The following is an 18,380-nucleotide window of genomic DNA, read 5'->3' on the forward strand; positions in this document are numbered from 1 at the left end:
CAGACCCTTCAGTCTGGTGTTTTACAATCTGGTGAAATTTCGGACTTCTTTTTTCTGTTCTTTCTTCTGAAAATATGCTTCTCCTCTTTTTACGCTATTTTTCCTTGGTTCTTTGTGTTGCAGCTGACTTCAGGACTGCCGTGCATGCTGCGTTCTCCTCCTCAAAAGACTGACGACTCTCCTGAAATACCAAATTTCAGCCATTTCGGTGTGATATTGAGGCTAAAAACTTAAAAGTATCGAAAATCGGGAGGTACCGTTAAAATTTCAGGTGGAAACTTTTATACCCCCAACGAAGACTAAATATCAAATTTCAGCCATTTCGGTGGAATATTGAAGCTAAAACTTTGATAATACCGAAAATCGTGTGTACCGTTTTATAGGGGCTACATTAAGACGTGGACCTACACCGACAAATTTCAGGTGGGAACATTTATAACCCCAACGAACAATCAGGGTTTCGGAGTCGGAGTCGGAGTCTACGAGTCGGAGTCGAGCAATTTTGCTGGAGTCGGAGTCGAAAAAAATAACTCGACTCCGACTCCGGGCAAAATTTTTTCCACGTTATAGAAATATAACATTAAAATTGAAACAAGAACTTTTTTTAAATTATTTTTTTTAAATGAAGATATAAGAGAACCTATATGCAAACGGTATATTATACTAAGTTAAAGGAAAATTCACAGTATATTTACTATCCTCTGAAGTGTAGTCTATTCATCCCTATTTTGTTGATCCAATTGATTTTTTTACATTTTTGCAAACAAAAGTAAAGTTCTATGACAATCGAATTAAGATTTGACATTTAACTTCTTTCGTCAGAAGTCTTACTGGTATTCTCACAAAGTTCTATTGGTATTCTCATCTTGTTTTTATGAGAAGTTATCCTTGTCTTCTATTAAAGACATTGTGATACTGAATACCCGGTGACACAAAATGGAAGTCAAAATCTGGGGGTGGAAAAATTCCTTTTCGGGATGAAAACCCCAATTGAAAACCCCAAAGGATCCCATAGCTGAAATTTCTGAGTTATCACATAATGAATTTTTTGATTGACCCCCATCAATCATTGAGAAAATAGCTTTTTATCTCTGTTTCGAGATATTGTTTCGTCATTGTTAGATGTCATGTTTTCAGTTAAATAGAATGAGGAACCTTTCTGACGAATATGCTGTCTTTCTACCTCAGTTCCTTCGATGTCCTTTTTGTTCTTGAACTCAAAAAGAAAAACAAAATGAAATTTTTGACAAAAATGTTCCATCGAAAATTATATGTAGGTTTCCCATATCCAAGGAATCCATATTGTCACGTTTTCACTGTCCTTTATCAGTTTTACCCATTACTTTCTAAAAAAAAATCGAATGTTTATGTATTTCGGTAAAGTTCGCATAATCTATTAACTATATATGAAATTCGGAGGGTTACGCTTCTGAATCAGGGCATCATAAATTCTCGTTGTTGGTCAACGATAGATTCATCCCGCCATAACTCAGATGTCTGACAAACGGCGAATCTTTCTTCTAGGATTCATTATATACTCAATCAGGGCTTTAGATGTAGACATTCAATTAACCGGATCCGTCCGCAGGAACAGATATAGTATCCGAGTTTTCTACGCAATCAATAGCTTATACGAAATTCAATAAAATACATAATCATATAGTTTTTCATGAAAAAAGGATCGGGTAAATGTGATAAAGGACAATGAAAATATGACAATATCGACTACTTGTCCAAGTGGACCGACCCTACATAAAATTTTCCTAGCAAAATTTTTGTAGAATATTATCAGTGTGCTAATTTTTCAGTTCCAGAAGACATCCATCTGCCTACGTGCTCAAATATTTCAATAAAATTATCCACTCCACGCCAAAGTTCAAAATGTGAGCGCTGAACTTTAGTTTAAGGGGTGATCCCTACTTATAAATTTCAAAAAAAAGTAGAAAGTATAAATAGCATAGAATATGTGGTCAAATTTTTAAGTCGATCGGAACAATATTGCCTATATTGAGCGTTATATGGAAACAATTTATTTTATTTTGTATGCAGCATATAAACTGTGTTTTTCTCGAAATCGGCCACAAAAATATATGACAATTGGTTTATTAGTTTTCGCGCTAGAGTTGGCACCGCAAAATGCTTTAATAAAAACTGGGTTTCGTAGACTGCCTCAAAACTCCGTAATATTTTTCGCTTTCAGATGGAGAAAAAAATCTCCAAAAAAGTTAAGTAGTGTTCTCGGAAAAAAATCATAAAAATAGCTTTTATTGAGCTTTACAACTGGGGTTCTCATTTTAAGACTAAGCACACTAAAATGTTGGTTTACATCCAGTTTGAAACTTGTTCATGAATTGCTTATAATTTTTGTTGCATGTACACAGTCCTTATGATTTGTATTGCCCCTTCATTTTCACATATTTTGAAAGCTTTAAGATTTTCTCACGCGGAAGAATTCCGTCCAGAATATACTTGTCCAATAAAAGGAAAATCGACAGAAACTTTCGTGAGATTCGGCCGAAACGATATTGATATGATCGAATGTATTCGAACGAATGTCCTTTCTAATGAATATGTAAGAAAAACTAACACATTAGCCTATATAGGCCAAAAAATAGAAAAAAGTTAAAACAATTTGCATATTTTATTCATTTTTAGTGGTATAGGAATTCACTCTCGGAGTCGACCCGGAGTCGGAGTCGGAGCCGGAGTCGTGAAAAAAAATTCGTCTGGAGTCGGAGTCGGAGTCGAGCCAAAAATACCTCGACTCCGAAACCCTGCGAACAATAAATACAAAATTTCAGCCACTTAAGTGGGAGATTGAGGCCGCAACCTTCAAAATCGGGAGGTGCCGTTCTATGGGTGCTATATGAAGACGATGACCTATACCGAAAAATATCAGGTGGAAAATTAAATAACAAATTTCAGCCATTTAGGTGGGATATTGAAGCTAAAACCTTTATAACCCCGAAAATCGGGAGTACCGTTCTATAGGAGCTACATGAAGACGTGGACCTACACCGACAAATTTCTGCTGAAAAGTTGACCTTTACCGAAAATTTCAGGTGGGAAGTTTTATACCCCCAACGAAAACTAAATCCCAAATTCCAGCCATTTCGGGGGGATATTGAGACCACAACCTTCAAAATATCGAAAATCGGAAGGTACCGTTCTAATGGGGCTATATGAAGACGATGACCTATACCAACAAATATCATGTGGAAAGCTTTGTACCCTTAACGAAGGCAAACTACCAAATTTCAGCCATTTTGGTGGGATATTGAGGCTAAAAGCTTCAAAATACCGAAAATCGGAATGTACCATTCTATGGGGACTATATAAAGACGTGGACCTATACCAAAGACAAATTTCAGGTGGAATGTTTTATACCCCAACAAAGACTAAATGCCAAATTTTAACCATTTTAGGGGGGTATAGAGACCACAAGCTGCCGGATGGACGGACATACGGACATGGCGGTTTCGACTTCGAATTTTATGCTTATCAAGAATATATACTTTATATGTTCTCTGACAAATATTTCGGCATGTTGCAAACGGAATGGCAAATTTGATTGAACCCTCCATTTATGGTGGTGGGTGTACATACGTGCGTTTAAAGTTTAAACTTTTTAAAGTTTAAACTTTAAACCAGCGATAGGCACCATAATTTTCTATTGCATAATTTACGGCGTGTCATTGGGTGAGCTCATGCTTTTTCAATTGGTTGACTTGTATTGAATTGTATGTGGAGAGAGAAAGGTTTATTAAGCACACGTGTGCGCTCTCTTGCCTAACGCTGGTTTAAACAATCTTTAATGTTCGTAAGTGTGACAAGTTACAAGTTAGAGTGTTCAGTTCTGATTACGAGAATATATTATTCTCTATAATCTTTAAGGAAATCCATATATCTATATTAAATATTTTCATTTTGACCGATATTATAACCAAAATACATGGCAACCCTTGCAATTTAGAGGAATTTTCATAACTAGAAAAATTAAGTTAAGGCAATTTACCAACTGATTCATCTTAAGTCAAGACGTTATTAATAGTCCTTTGTTTCATAAATTCGCTTAGAATATAACCATTTTTTCTCATTTTTAAATACAATTTCTTCTTCAAAATTAGTCATGTTTGTGAGGCTTTTTCTCCTTAAGAACCGCGAAAAATGGAAAAAATAAGTTGAGTTCCGAAAAATTTGAAAATTTTGAAGCGATTTGCATTTTTAAATTTGTAAAACAATGTAATGACTTTTTTGATTTTTGTCGTTGGGCGCATCCACTGTGCACTGGGGCCTCGAAGTTTCCCTTTGAGTTATACCACTTTATTGTTGATATTTCCCCCTTTATACCCATGTCTATTTTGACTGGACTAAATCTTGTAATTGCTTGTTTTTTGTACGTCATGTGCTGTGGTCGAAGCCGACTGTTTCTTTTTTACTTGTTTATCGTAAGAATATCTCTACTTTAAAAAAAATCACAGTTACCCATTAAACTTATGCTTATTTTACAGAAGATCTTGCAGCTTTTTAATGCTTTCTTAGTTGCATGTGTGTAGTGAAAAATATAGACAACAATAGAAATAATTTATTAATTAGAAATTATTGTTAAATTTCTTTTCTATTTATAGGTAAAATAGAAAATCACAGCTTTGAAGAAAATCCGATATTTAAAACGGAGCAAGGCAAATATTTAGCCGAAAGTAAGTAAAAAATAAATAAAACAAAATATTTGAGTAGGTAGGCATGTCAAATGTATGAATATGTTTCCAGCAACATCTCCTTTAACTGCCTTAACTGTATATGCGAAACAAAAATTAATAGTTTTAATTATGAAAATTTAAAATTATTAGAAAAAAAATCAACTCTCTTTAATTCCTTTAATTTACAGATCTAGCAGATCCCCTCATCAAGGCACTAACACAAGTTGCACAAAAACGACCACAAGATCCACTGCAATACCTGACAAATTATTTGCAAACTTTTGTAGCACAGCGTAACACAAACGGACGAACTGTAGTACAAGCAGCTGTTCACTCGGGCAGTAGTCATACCGATTCAACGGGACTGGCCAATGATTCACCAATAGAACAGAAACAAATTATACCCACGGCACGTATGAATGGGCATGTGACACACGATAAAACTGAAGATATTGAAACTGATACGTTACAACAACAAATCGATGATGAAGATGCCGATGAAGCAGAATCGGCCCTATCGAAGCGTTTAGAAGAACGTGATGAACATGGTCAGAGTATGTTGCATTTTGCAAGTGCCCGATCACATCGTCGTGGTGGTTTATTGCAATTAATAGAAGAATCGAAAGTCGATATAACATATCGCGATGAATTGTATCGAACTGCACGTGATGTAGCCCTGCAAGCTAATCAGGTGGTTAATGCCAAAGATATTGATCGGTATTTAATATCACTGGCAATTGTTGGTAGGATGAACTACGACTTGGATTTTTGACGATTTTCAATATCTAATATTTGTTTTTTTTTCTCCTTTAAGGTGATGTAAAACCTTTTGAATATTTTGCCATAGCCGGTTATGATCACATTATTGATGTTTTGGATGAGGATAAAACCATTATTGAAGTGGCAGAGTCGAAAGGTCACACAGAATTGGTGTCATATTTACGTGCCATAAGACCTATGGAGGTAAATGATTTGATTACAATTATGATCGCTTTACAATTTTAACATACACATTTTAGGAAATGCGCGAGGAACTGCATCAAATGATACGCGACCACAAAGTGGATAGGGCCAAGGAAATATCAGCTGGACCAGAAGGCAAATGGTTGATAATGGCAAGGAATTACTATGGTAAGTGTCTTGATGGCAGAGAAAGTTTTCCAACCTTTCGTCGTCCTTTCGGCAGGGTGTCCCCTAAGGATGTTTGTCAGTCTACTTATCCATATCCTACCCTGTAATATTAAGTTTTTTTTGTTCGCATCTGAATAGCAAATCCGCGTTTTTGTAGCCTTTGGCTGCTCCAACAAATCTTTAAAACAAGTGAACAAAGGCTTTAGTTGGGATGGGGCCGACCATGTGATACCCTACACCGCTAAACCTGTGCAAAGCTTCTCACTGGTATACATTTCTTTTAGGGAATATTATCCGACTACCACCAAAAATAATATGTCTCTTTCTCTCTGGGACCCCCATAAGCAACCAAAATTTCGTGACCATCCGATCAAAATTACAACCTGTAGCTTGATTGCAAAAAATGGAAGAATTGGATGCATTACCGACTATTGTGGTATCTCTCTTGTTTGACCACCTTCGCCAACCTGCTTTACGCCAAATGAGTTTTTCCCCATTCCGACCCCTAAATATTATCCGACTATCACCAAAATCAACAGGCTTCTTCCTCTGTGGGGCCACCATCTTCGTCACTATGCGATCAAAATTCCAACCTGTAGCGTGATTACAAAAAATGGAAAAATTTGGTTTATTACTGAATTTTGCAATATCTCGGTTTGCTCACTTACGCCAACATACTTTGCATCAATATAAACGAGATCTTTTCTTCTCATATTGACGGGTATTCCTTTTGGAATACTCCAACCAGAAGCGGAGATATTCGCATAAGATAAAAACGTTGACTTTCCTCCACAAAAGCTTTTCGCTTATTCCGACTCTTGAATATTATCCGACCATCACCAAACTAAAAAGGCTTCTTCCTCTGTGGGACCCGCATCCACTCCCAAAAAATTCGTGACGATCCGATCAAAATTGCGACCTGTAGCGTGATTACAAACAATTCAGAACCAGCTACAACAACCTACTTTACATCGTTGTAAAGGTGATATTTTCTACTTTCCTTGCCAGGTTTTGCTTTTGATATACCTCTTAAAGAAACAGAGATATTGGTTTTGAAATAAAACGTATACCTTTTCACCAAATAAGTTTTTGCCCATTCCGACCTCTGAATATTATCCGACCATCATTAAAATCAGTAGGCTTCTTCCTCTGTGGGATCCCCATTAACCCTCACATTTTCATGACGATCCTATCAAAATTGCGACCTGTAGCGTGATTTCCAAAAAATAGAAAAATGGGATGTATTACCGACTATTGCGATATCTCCGTCATTTGGTTAAAGCTGTGAAAATTGTGAAATTGGGGTTTTATTTGCTACCATTGCGATATCTTCATTGTTTGATCACCTACGAGCACCTACTTTACATCATTAGAAAGGTTATATTTTCTACTTTAATTGTCAGATTTTGCTTTTGGTACACCCCTTATAGAAGCTGAGATATTCGCTTTGGAAAAAAAACGTTGTCTTTTTATCCACCTAAGTTTTTTGCCCTTTCCGACCCCTAACTATTATCCGACCATTACCAAAATCAATATACTTCTTCCACTCCGGGACCCCCATCAGCATGCAAAATTTCGTAAGGATCCGATCAAAATTGCGACCTGTAGCATGATTACAAGGTTTAGAATGACAGACGGACGGACAGACGGACGGGCACACATAGCCAGATCGACTCAGCTCGTCGAGACATTCATTTTGGTATATATAAGTATGGGTATGTCCAAAACCAACTTATATTACCCTCCCCACATAGTGATGTAGGGTATAAAAATCCACGTTTATTTTTGCCTTTGGCCGCTCCAAAAAATCTGTAAAAAATCCACATTCATTTTAGACATTGGTTTCTACAAAATATCTTTAAAAAAATCCACGTTTAATGTAGCCTTTGGCTGCTCCAAAAACTCATTAAAAAATTCACGTTTATTGTTGCCGTTGGCTGCTCTAAAATATCTTTAAAAAATCCTCCTTTATTGTTGCCTTTGGCTGCTCCAAAACATCTTTAAATAATCCACTTTTAATGTAGCCTTTGTCTGCTCCAAAAAATCTTAAAAAAATCCACGTCATTGTAGCCCTTGGCTGCTCCAAAAAATCATTAAAAAATCCACGTTTATTGTAGCCTTTGGCCGCACCAAAAAATCTTTAAAAAATTCAGGTTTATTTTAGCCTTTGGCTGCTCCAAAAAATCTGTAAAAAAAAAATCCACATTAATTTTAGTCTTGGCTGATCCAAAAAATTATTAAGAAATCCAGGTTTTATTGTAGCTTTTGGCTGCTCCAAAAAGCCTTTAAAAATCCACGATTATTGTAGCCTTTGGCTGCTCCAAAAAATCTTTAAAAAATCCACGTTTTGGAGCAGCCAAAAAATCTTTAAAAAATCCACGTTTTGGAGCAGCCAAAAAATCTTTAAAAAATCCACGTTTTGGAGCAGCCAAAAAATCTTTAAAAAATCCACGTTTTGGAGCAGCCAAAAAATCTTTAAAAAATCCACGTTTTGGAGCAGCCAAAAAATCTTTAAAAAATCCACGTTTTGGAGCAGCCAAAAAAATCTTTAAAAAATCCACGTTTTGGAGCAGCCAAAAAATCTTTAAAAAATCCACGTTTTGGAGCAGCCAAAAAATCTTTAAAAAATCCACGTTTTGGAGCAGCCAAAAATCTTTAAAAAATCCACGTTTTGGAGCAGCCAAAAAATCTTTAAAAAATCCACGTTTTGGAGCAGCCAAAAAATCTTTAAAAAATCCACGTTTTGGAGCAGCCAAAAAATCTTTAAAAAATCCACGTTTTGGAGCAGCCAAAAAATCTTTAAAAAATCCACGTTTTGGAGCAGCCAAAAAATCTTCAAAAAATCCACGTTTTGGAGCAGCCAAAAAATCTTTAAAAAATCCACGTTTTGGAGCAGCCAAAAAATCTTTAAAAAATCCACGTTTTGGAGCAGCCAAAAAATCTTTAAAAAATCCACGTTTTGGAGCAGCCAAAAAATCTTTAAAAAATCCACGTTTTGGAGCAGCCAAAAAATCTTTAAAAAATCCACGTTTTGGAGCAGCCAAAAAATCTTTAAAAAATCCAAGTTTTGGAGCAGCCAAAAAATCTTTAAAAAATCCACGTTTTGAAGCAGCCAAAAAATCTTTAAAAAATCCACGTTTTGGAGCAGCCAAAAAATCTATAAAAAATCCACGTTTTGGAGCAGCCAAAAAATCTTTAAAAAATCCAAGTTTTGGAGCAGCCAAAAAATCTTTAAAAAAATCCACGTTTTGGAGCAGCCAAAAAATCTTTAAAAATCTACGTTTAATGTAGCTTTTGGCTGCTCCAAAAATTTTTTAAAAATCCACGTTTAATGTAGCCGCAATGTTCTTAAAAATCTACGATTATTGTAGCCTTTGGTTGCTTCAAAAAATCTTTAAAAAGCTAACGTTTGTTGTAGCCTTTGCCTACTTTAAAAAATCTTTAAAAAATCCACGTTTATTATAGCCTTTGGCTGCTTCTACAAATCTTCTCCAAAAACTTTAAAAATCCACTTTTATTGCAGCCTTTGGCTGCTCCAAAAAATTCAAGTTTATTGCAGCCTTTGGCTGCTTCAAAAATATTTAAAAAACAAGTAAGCAAAGGCTATAGTCGGACAGGGCCGACCATGTAATACCCTACACCACAACCTGTAGGAATTAGCTATGTGCAACCGCCTTGCACGTTGGATGTCCGGGTTCGATTCCCATCAAATTGTCTACGGTTACAAAATACCCCTTAGTAATGTTGGCGATATTTCCTGAGTATTTCAGCCATGAAAAACGTCTCTACAAGTGGCAACTTAGGACACGCCGTTCGGACTCGGCGATAAAAAATAGTTCACATAATCTGAATCCATTGATATAAGAGAAGCCTCCCTTGTCCTTACTGGGATGTTTGTGGAAAAATATATAAATTTTACATTTCTAAAAAATATTCGAAAATAATATATTGTGATATCAAAAATATATTTTATACCTGTTGTTGTGATTATTGTTGACCTGTTGGTGTTCTTATTTTTGGTGGTTTTATTTTGGCTTTTGGTCAAATGAAAACAAAGATGTTCGTGTTTTGCTTCTTTTTTATTTATACCGATAGAAATAAATAACAATGAATAGAAATTCAAAAACATACATGCAAACAAATTTATAAATCCCAAAATTATTCATGTTCAATTATACAGTAAAGAAGATAGAAGATGTAACACGAGTTTGCTTCAAAATACGTGGAATCTGTAGGTATCGTAACATGGGGCTATACCAAATCAATTTTAGTAAGCTAAGCTTTTGGAAAAGTTTGAGAAATATTTTTTCAGATTTGTAATTTTAGTTGGAGCCGGCAGTGGATTTTGGAACTTTTGGACTAAAATCTCAGGAAGTATGACTTACCCCGGGAAAGGGACCAGAATAGGGACAGTAAAAAGAACATTCTTCTTCAAAAAGAAAATAATGATCAAATAGATCCGATACGGGTCCTCAACTGCACTTTTCCCAAATTTTGTGTGGGAGATCCTCGAAGGACGGACCGATATAGTCCATATTCTGACCTGCACATGACGATGTGCAAAATTTCGACCAATCAGAAAATCCCCTTCAGAGTTAACATGCGTATTTGCGGCGCAAGTACAATCTGCTGAAGAAAATTTAAAACAATTCGAGAGGACTCTTAAGTTTCCCTTTTCCGAATTTTGTGTGGGCGGTACCCTAAGGACCGATATAGACTTATCCGATCTATATCTGGAAGGAATAATAATATATGGAAAGTTTGGAGCAAATCGATTACTCAGTTCGCCAGTTATCGTTCACACAATTTTTCGAAAACAATATTGAACTTATTTGGGGGAGGTGTGGACCGACATAGCCTACATTCGAACTTAAACAAAGTTTGGGCAAAATATTACGTTGTATAAAATTTGGTTCTAATCGGTAGATATGTTCGAGAGTTATCGTGCGCACCAGCCAGTTAGGCATTAAGAGAGACAGATAAACGGACAGCGCTAAATAGACTCCAAATTGTCTGCAACGAATTTCGTCCAAATATACTAGGGTCTAAAACCAATATTTCGATGAGACACATATTTGGTCGTATTTTGTTTGTATCCACTATACCCTAAATCCTGAGGTATAAAACAGGTCGCGAGGCGACCACATGTTGCAATATTTGTATAAAATGCAATTTGACAACTGAACTGAAAATTTCTCTGTCATGAAAGAGACAATTTGTAGCATGGGGGGAAATTGTGGTTCTCTGCACAAAACACATTATATATTAGGCAGTAGGTGCGTATCTAGCAGACACATTATTGTAATTTGCATCAGGGGAAAGGTCAGTAGTTATTATTCCATATGTAGTCTACTTTGCCGGTATATGCCCTCCAGGAATCAAAATATTAACCAAAAATAAAATTTGTATATTTTTCATACAAAAGTAATGGTGTATGTCAACCGCTAAATAATATCAGATCATCATGCAAAATGATAGGCATTTTCTTCCACCTAAACTCTTACCTCGTGCAAAATTTCGTGACTATTGAGCTATAATTGCGACCTCTACCGAATTTCTGATTACACTGCAAACAAAAAACTGTATATATTAGGCTGTAACTCTGTCATCTGATCACGTACATCAACATAATTGACATCAATTGAAAGGTCAAGAGATCGTCTTCCAGATATAACTCACGAGTGGGGAATGTGTCTTTCAGGAACAAAGATTTAAGCTGTTTATTAAAAATTTTCACAATTTTCACACAAAAGTTGTGGTCCATTTAACCCTCTAAATATTATCTGATCGCCATCTCAAATTGCAAGCTTTTTCTTTATCATATTCTCTTACCTTATTTAAAATTTCGAGGCGATCAGACTATTATTGCGACCTACAGAGCAGCTACAAAATCGGATAAAAATTATGTTTTTGGTCCATTTCACCCGCTAAATATTTTACGATCATCACCAATTAAAATAGCGATCTATTCTGATGTGAAACCGACCTCCATACAAAATTTCATGACGATCGGTCCATAATTGCGGCCTGGAGTTTGATTACAATTTATAATGGACAGACGGACACATGGACGGTAGGACGGACGGACACACATCTCAAAATCGCTTTATCTCGCGGAGATATGAAGATTGGTTTCGCGGTGTTACATGAATTTTTCCCAAAACAAACTTATAATACCCTTTCCACATAGTGGTGTAGGGTATATTTAAATCCACTTTTATTGTAGCCTTTGGCTGCTCCAAAAAATCCACGTTTTGGAGCAGCCAAAAATTTTTTAAAAAATACACATATTTTTGTAGCCTTTGGCTGCTCCAAGAATCTTTAAAAAATCCACGTATTGTCGCCTCTTTGGGTGCTCCAAATTGTTTTTTAAAATAGACGTTTATTGTAGCCTTTGGCTGCTCCAAAAATCTTTTAAAAATACACGTATTGTAGCCTTTTTGGCTACTCCAAAAATTTTTTTAAAAATCCACGTTTTTTGTAGCCTTTGGCTGCTCCAAAAATCTTTTAAAAATACACGTATTGTGGCCTTTTTGGCTACTCCAAAAAATCTTTAAAAATCCACGTTTTTTGTAGCCTTTGGCTGTTCCAAAAAATCTTTAAAAATCCACGTTTTTGTAGCCTTTGGCTGTTCCAAAAAACCTTTAAAAAATCCACGTACTGTGGCCTCTTTGGCTGCTCCAAAAAGTTTTTAAAAAATTTACGTTTATTGTAGCCATTGCTCATTACTGCTCCAAGAAATCTTGAAAAAATCTACGCTTATTGTTACCTTATACTGCTCCAAAAAATTATTAAAAATCTAAATTTATTATAGCGTTTGGCTGCTCCAAGTAATCTTAAAAAAAATCAAATTGTTATTATTTATTATTATTCTTTATATATAAAACTCAATTGTCGTTTGTTGGTAATTGAATCAGTTGAAAACGGCTGGAGCGATTTGGATAATTTTTTGTGGAAATGTTAGTCATAGTCCAGTTTAGGTTTTTATGCAAAGAAAAATTGACCACGCCCACTTTCCGCCCACTTTTATAAATATGTTATATCTACGAAACTACTCAACAGATTTTCCTGAAATTTTCTGGGAACGTAGAGTGATGGCCCCACGTTGAAATAGGCTACACATTTGGTTGAATTTCGGATCGGGCGGGGTACCTCCCCTATGCCCTATTTTTGTAAAAATGCAATATTTACACAATTACAAATGTATCGCTTTGAAAATTAATTTCCGAGTCAATGGTGATTGTGTCTCCGACCTTACGTGCTTATTTGGGACATTAAGACTGGACAACGCCCACTTTTTTAAATATGTTATATCTACGAAACTACTGAATCGATTTTCCTGAAACTTTCAGCCGATAAAAATAGGCTACATATTTTTTGACTTTCGGATCGGGTGGGTGCTTCCCCTATGCCCTATTTTTGTAAAAATTCAATATTTGCAACAAATACGAATATATCGGTTTCGGAATTTATTTACGAGTCAATGGCGATTGTGTCTCCAACCTTACGTACTTATTTTGGGACTTAAGATCCGACCACGCTCACTTTTTAATTAGGTTATATCTACAAAACTACTGAACTTTTAAATCAAAATGCTGTATATTTGTGGACGAATTATTTTATAATCGCTATATTTGCTAAACTTATGCGTGCATCGGGTTGCAAATTAGTTTTCCAGACAACGGTGGTTGCGCCCCCGACCAAGAAAAACTATATATTTACAAATTATGGTGAGGTTCAACGCTCTATCAGTCATGAAAATCTAAAACATAAAGTCTCAATAAGCGGGAGAAATCGATCTAACCACTTCTTAACCTTTAAAATTAGATCGCTTTAGGATAAAGACAGGGTCATGGACGATAATAAATCCTAAAAAGCATAAATTGGCGAAAAAATCCGACAAAGTCCGTAAGAGACAAGAAAGGTTCTCGGTTTGACAATAATTTTGAAGCACAAAGTCGATAAAAAGTTGTCATTAAAACTCATTACGACGGGCCAGCAACGCGGACCGGGGTCTGCTAGTTTATTAATAGATTTATTTTTACTTAACATATTTATTTACATATTAGTTGAAATCTATAATCTATATATATAGGGCAATCAAATTTATTGTAGCATTTGGTTGCTCCAAAAATGCTCTAAAAAATCCACGTTTATTGTAGACTTTGGCTGCTCCAAAATTTTTTTTTAAAAAATTCGTGTCTATTGTAGCCTTTGGCTGCTCCAAAAAACTTTAAAAAATCCACGTTTATTGTAACCTTCGACTGCTTTAAAAAATCTTTAAAAAACCCACGTTTATTGTAGCCTTTTACTGCTCCAAAAAAATCTTTAATAAGTTGCTCCTCTAAATCTTTAAAAACAAGTGAAAAAGTATCAGTCTTTGCCGACAGAGCCTTTGTGGATTGAAATATTTTTTTCAAAAAAAAAAAAAAAAACAGTGTTTTCAAAATTTTGGACGTATGAACCGACACAAGTATGGATAAGATTAAAGCTCAAAAATTTGCGGGGATACCGACAAATAGAGCTTTTTTATCACACTAATCTACGAAAAACATACTATCGCTGTAAAAGGGCCACTAGGAAACCCTCCGGTAAAAATGTCCAAAGGATCCTCGAACAGACCGTTAACCACACAAAAATGTTGAACATTTGTGTGGGTGATACCACAAGGATTGGACAGATAGGGCCCAAATTTGAACATAAACTAAGTTTCGACAATATTTAGAGATCCAAATTTTGGACCAAATCGGTTTGCTACGTCAATGAGAAATCGAACTTTTGTGGGGCAGGTACCGGAAGGGGCGGACCTATAAGCACCACCTTCAAATTTTATGTATGGATATGGATAGGATTAAAGCTCAAAAATTTGCGGGGATACCGACAAATAGAGCTTTTTTATCACACTAATCTACGAAAAACATACTATCGCTGTAAAAGGGCCACTAGGAAACCCTTCGGTAAAAATGTCCAAAGGATCCTCGAACAGACCGTTAAACACACAAAAATGTTGAACATTTGTGTGGGTGATACCACAAGGATTGGACAGATAGGGCCCAAATTTGAACATAAACTAAGTTTCACCAATATTTAGAGATCCAAATTTTGGACCAAATCGGTTTGCTACGTCAATGAGAAATCGAACATTTGTGGGGCAGGTACCGGAAGGGGCGGACCTATAAGCACCACCTTCAAATTTTATGTATGGATATGGATAGGATTAAAGCTCAAAAATTTGCGGGGATACCGACAAATAGAGCTTTTTTATCACACTAATCTACGAAAAACATACTATCGCTGTAAAAGGGCCACTAGGAAACCCTTCGGTAAAAATGTCCAAAGGATCCTCGAACAGACCGTTAAACACACAAAAATGTTGAACATTTGTGTGGGTGATACCACAAGGATTGGACAGATAGGGCCCAAATTTGAACATAAACTAAGTTTCACCAATATTTAGAGATCCAAATTTTGGACCAAATCGGTTTGCTACGTCAATGAGAAATCGAACATTTGTGGGGCAGGTACCGGAAGGGGCGGACCTATAAGCACCACCTTCAAATTTTATGTATGGATATGGATAGGATTAAAGCTCAAAAATTTGCGGGGATACCGACAAATAGAGCTTTTTTATCACACTAATCTACGAAAAACATACTATCGCTGTAAAAGGGCCACTAGGAAACCCTTCGGTAAAAATGTCCAAAGGATCCTCGAACAGACCGTTAACCACACAAAAATGTTGAACATTTGTGTGGGTGATACCACAAGGATTGGACAGATAGGGCCCAAATTTGAACATAAACTAAGTTTCGACAATATTTAGAGATCCAAATTTTGGACCAAATCGGTTTGCTACGTCAATGAGAAATCGAACTTTTGTGGGCCAGGTACCGGAAGGAGCGGACCTATAAGCACCACCTTCAAATTTCATCTAATATTCGAAGAAATAGCGTGGACGAACTCAGTATTCGATTCCAGCTCTCCAGCCAATACATAGGGTTTTTTTTACAACTTTCGGACTGTTTCTCAAGAAGTATGGACTTACCCTTGAAAAAACGTTTACTGTCGTAATTGAGGCAGCGAATACAAGTTATTTTAACAAAAATCAAAGTGGTTCGAAAGCAGGTCTTAAAGTGAATTTACCCAAAATTTTGTGTGGGAGGTACCCGAAGGAGTGGACAATATAGTCAATATTCGAACCTTGAATATTAGGATGTGTAAAGTATGGACCAAATCGGTCACTAACATCAAGAGTTATCGTGCGCACAATTTTTCCCAAAAATTTTGAACTTTTGTGGGGGAGGTACCGGAAGGAGTGTACCGATATGGCTTATCTTCGAACTTAAACTAAGTTTGCACAAAATATTACGAAGGCCACATTTCGGACCGAATCGGCAGATCCGTTCGAGAGTTATCTTGCGCTCCAACCACTACACACGATGTCATAGGGTTTTTTTTACCTTTCAGACTATTTTCTCAGGAAGTGTCGACTTGCCCCTGATGAAACTTATACCATCGTATGGGGGACAGTGAATACAAGTTGCTACAATAAAAATTAAAGCGATTCGAGAGCAGGTCCTAAGCTGAACATTTCCGAACTTTTGTGGGGGAGGTACCGGAAGGAGTGGACCGATATAACCCATCTTCGAACTTGAGCTAAGTTTGGACAAAATATTACGAAAGCCAAATTTTGGACCGAATCGGTTTATCCGTTCGAGAGTTATCGTGTGCTCCAGCCAGACTGGCAGACAGACGCAGGGACATGGCTAAATCAACTCCAATTTGTCTGAAACACATTACGTCCAAACATACTTGGGGTCTAAAACCATTATTTCGATGAGGCACATTTTAACCGTATGAAAGTGTATATACCCTCGTTAAATAGTAGCTAGTCTCAAACCACTGTTCTTGTATTACGTTGCCGCTAAGAGTTTTCCATCACTGTTGCCGTTCGTTGGCATTTTCCACTTTTTCTCTCTATTTTCTTCTTTCTACTTCGTTTCCTAGTCTATACATTTTTTTCCTTATCTCCTCACTTTGTTTCGTTGTTAAGACACTTACTGATGTGTCAATTTAATGCCTTTTATTTATTCCATTTCAGGAAGAACAGCGCTGCATATAGCCATATTAAAAGAAGATGAAGAATTGGTAGAACATTTTGTGAAAATTTGTCCGGAGGCATTAAAAATCGGCGATAATGTAAGTAATTTGCCATGTAACACCCTTTTCTGTGATTTTGATACTTAAATATTTCTCCCAATAGTTGGAACGTTCACCCCTACACTATGCCATGGGTACAAATTTAGTGGAGGGTATTAGTCGAATACTGATTCAAAATGGTGCTAAGCGAACGAATAAAGATTTGAAGGGTCGACAACCAAGCTACTACTTTATGAATAAGGCAGACATTTTGAGGCTACAAGAAGAGGAAGATGAAAGTCGTTAAAAGTCACACATTCACCTAAGCACACACACACACCTTACTTTAACTATTTTACACAATGTCATTTCGTCTTTTATACACCCACATACACCATGTACTGTTATTTAATTTTAATTGATTATATTCAAATGTTTATTATATACAAAAAATTTAGTATTATTTTCTAAAAAACAAATACAAATTGTAGTGTCAAATGTTTAGAATTTAAGTATCTATAATATTAAAAACAGATGCACTTTTATGTATGTATAACTATAGTGGTTTCTATAAGGATTTATTCTCAAATTATGTGCCTTCTTGAAAAAAAATTGTAACAAACTGTTGGGGATTTTTTAGCACACCCTAAGTAATTATTAAGTGCCTTAAGCAAAAAAAAAAATTAAAATAATTTAAAATGTAATCTTTAAGCTATTAACAAAATTCACAACGAATTTATTTATTCATTATTTGGAACATATATTATTTTCTTTAAAGGATCTTAGTATAAGTTGGAAATATTAAATTTAAGTAATAAATGAATTAATTAAAATAAATAGTATGGTATTTGTCTTGGACAATGTTGTGTCTTGCAAAAGGTAAGTTAAACAAGTAAAAAAGCGTTAAGTTCGGCCGGGCCGAACTTTTCATACCCTCCACCATAAAATATTCTGAACTAAAATGGAATAATTAGTTTTCATTCTTGTCCCCAACTTTAAGTGTGTACGTTAAAATGTCAGATAATGTACATAAAATGCTTCATTCGGGCGGCCCTTTTTTATGGTGCCTATATCTAACTATTTACATATGTTGACAATTTTTGGTGGGCTAGAAATTGGGAGGTACCGTTATATAGGGGTTATAATAAAACATGGACCTATTTTGACAGTTTTTGATGGGAGCTTTAATGTCAAATAACTCCTAATTCGGTTAAAAATTGTAGCTAGAATCCTCAAAATACCGAAAATCGGTACATAACGTGGGAACTTCAAATGTCATTAACAGCTAGTTCGGAGGTATGTGGGCTATACGAAAGTATGAACTTAAACGAACAATTTTTGTTGCAGAATTTTTGTTGGCTTTAAATTTCAAATTACGGAAAGTTCGTCCAAAAATAAAGCTAAGGTACG

At 35.8% G+C, this 18,380-nt stretch overlaps 1 protein-coding gene across 46 annotated transcripts in view; it reads left to right on the forward strand.

Annotated features, from left to right (window-relative positions):
- Positions 1–17,807, forward strand: part of LOC141386969 (uncharacterized) — a 162,274-nt gene extending 144,467 nt beyond the window's left edge. For all 46 annotated transcript variants that reach the window (XR_012408450.1, XR_012408451.1, XM_073955893.1 and 43 more), the window contains 6 exons: positions 4,629–4,700; positions 4,889–5,443; positions 5,515–5,663; positions 5,720–5,831; positions 16,933–17,030; positions 17,095–17,807. Coding sequence is in view for 44 of the 46 variants with exons in the window: in XM_073955893.1 (XP_073811994.1) it covers positions 4,629–4,700; positions 4,889–5,443; positions 5,515–5,663; positions 5,720–5,831; positions 16,933–17,030; positions 17,095–17,277 (1,169 nt within the window). In the remaining 2 variants the exon portion in view is untranslated. The remainder of the gene's footprint in view (positions 1–4,628; positions 4,701–4,888; positions 5,444–5,514; positions 5,664–5,719; positions 5,832–16,932; positions 17,031–17,094) is intronic.
- Positions 17,808–18,380: the final 573 nt, after the last annotated feature.

The sequence above is a fragment of the Musca autumnalis genome, unplaced genomic scaffold (genome assembly GCF_047663935.1).
Source record: "Musca autumnalis isolate F117 unplaced genomic scaffold, ASM4766393v1 scaffold_5, whole genome shotgun sequence".
Lineage (NCBI taxonomy): Eukaryota > Metazoa > Arthropoda > Insecta > Diptera > Muscidae > Musca > Musca autumnalis.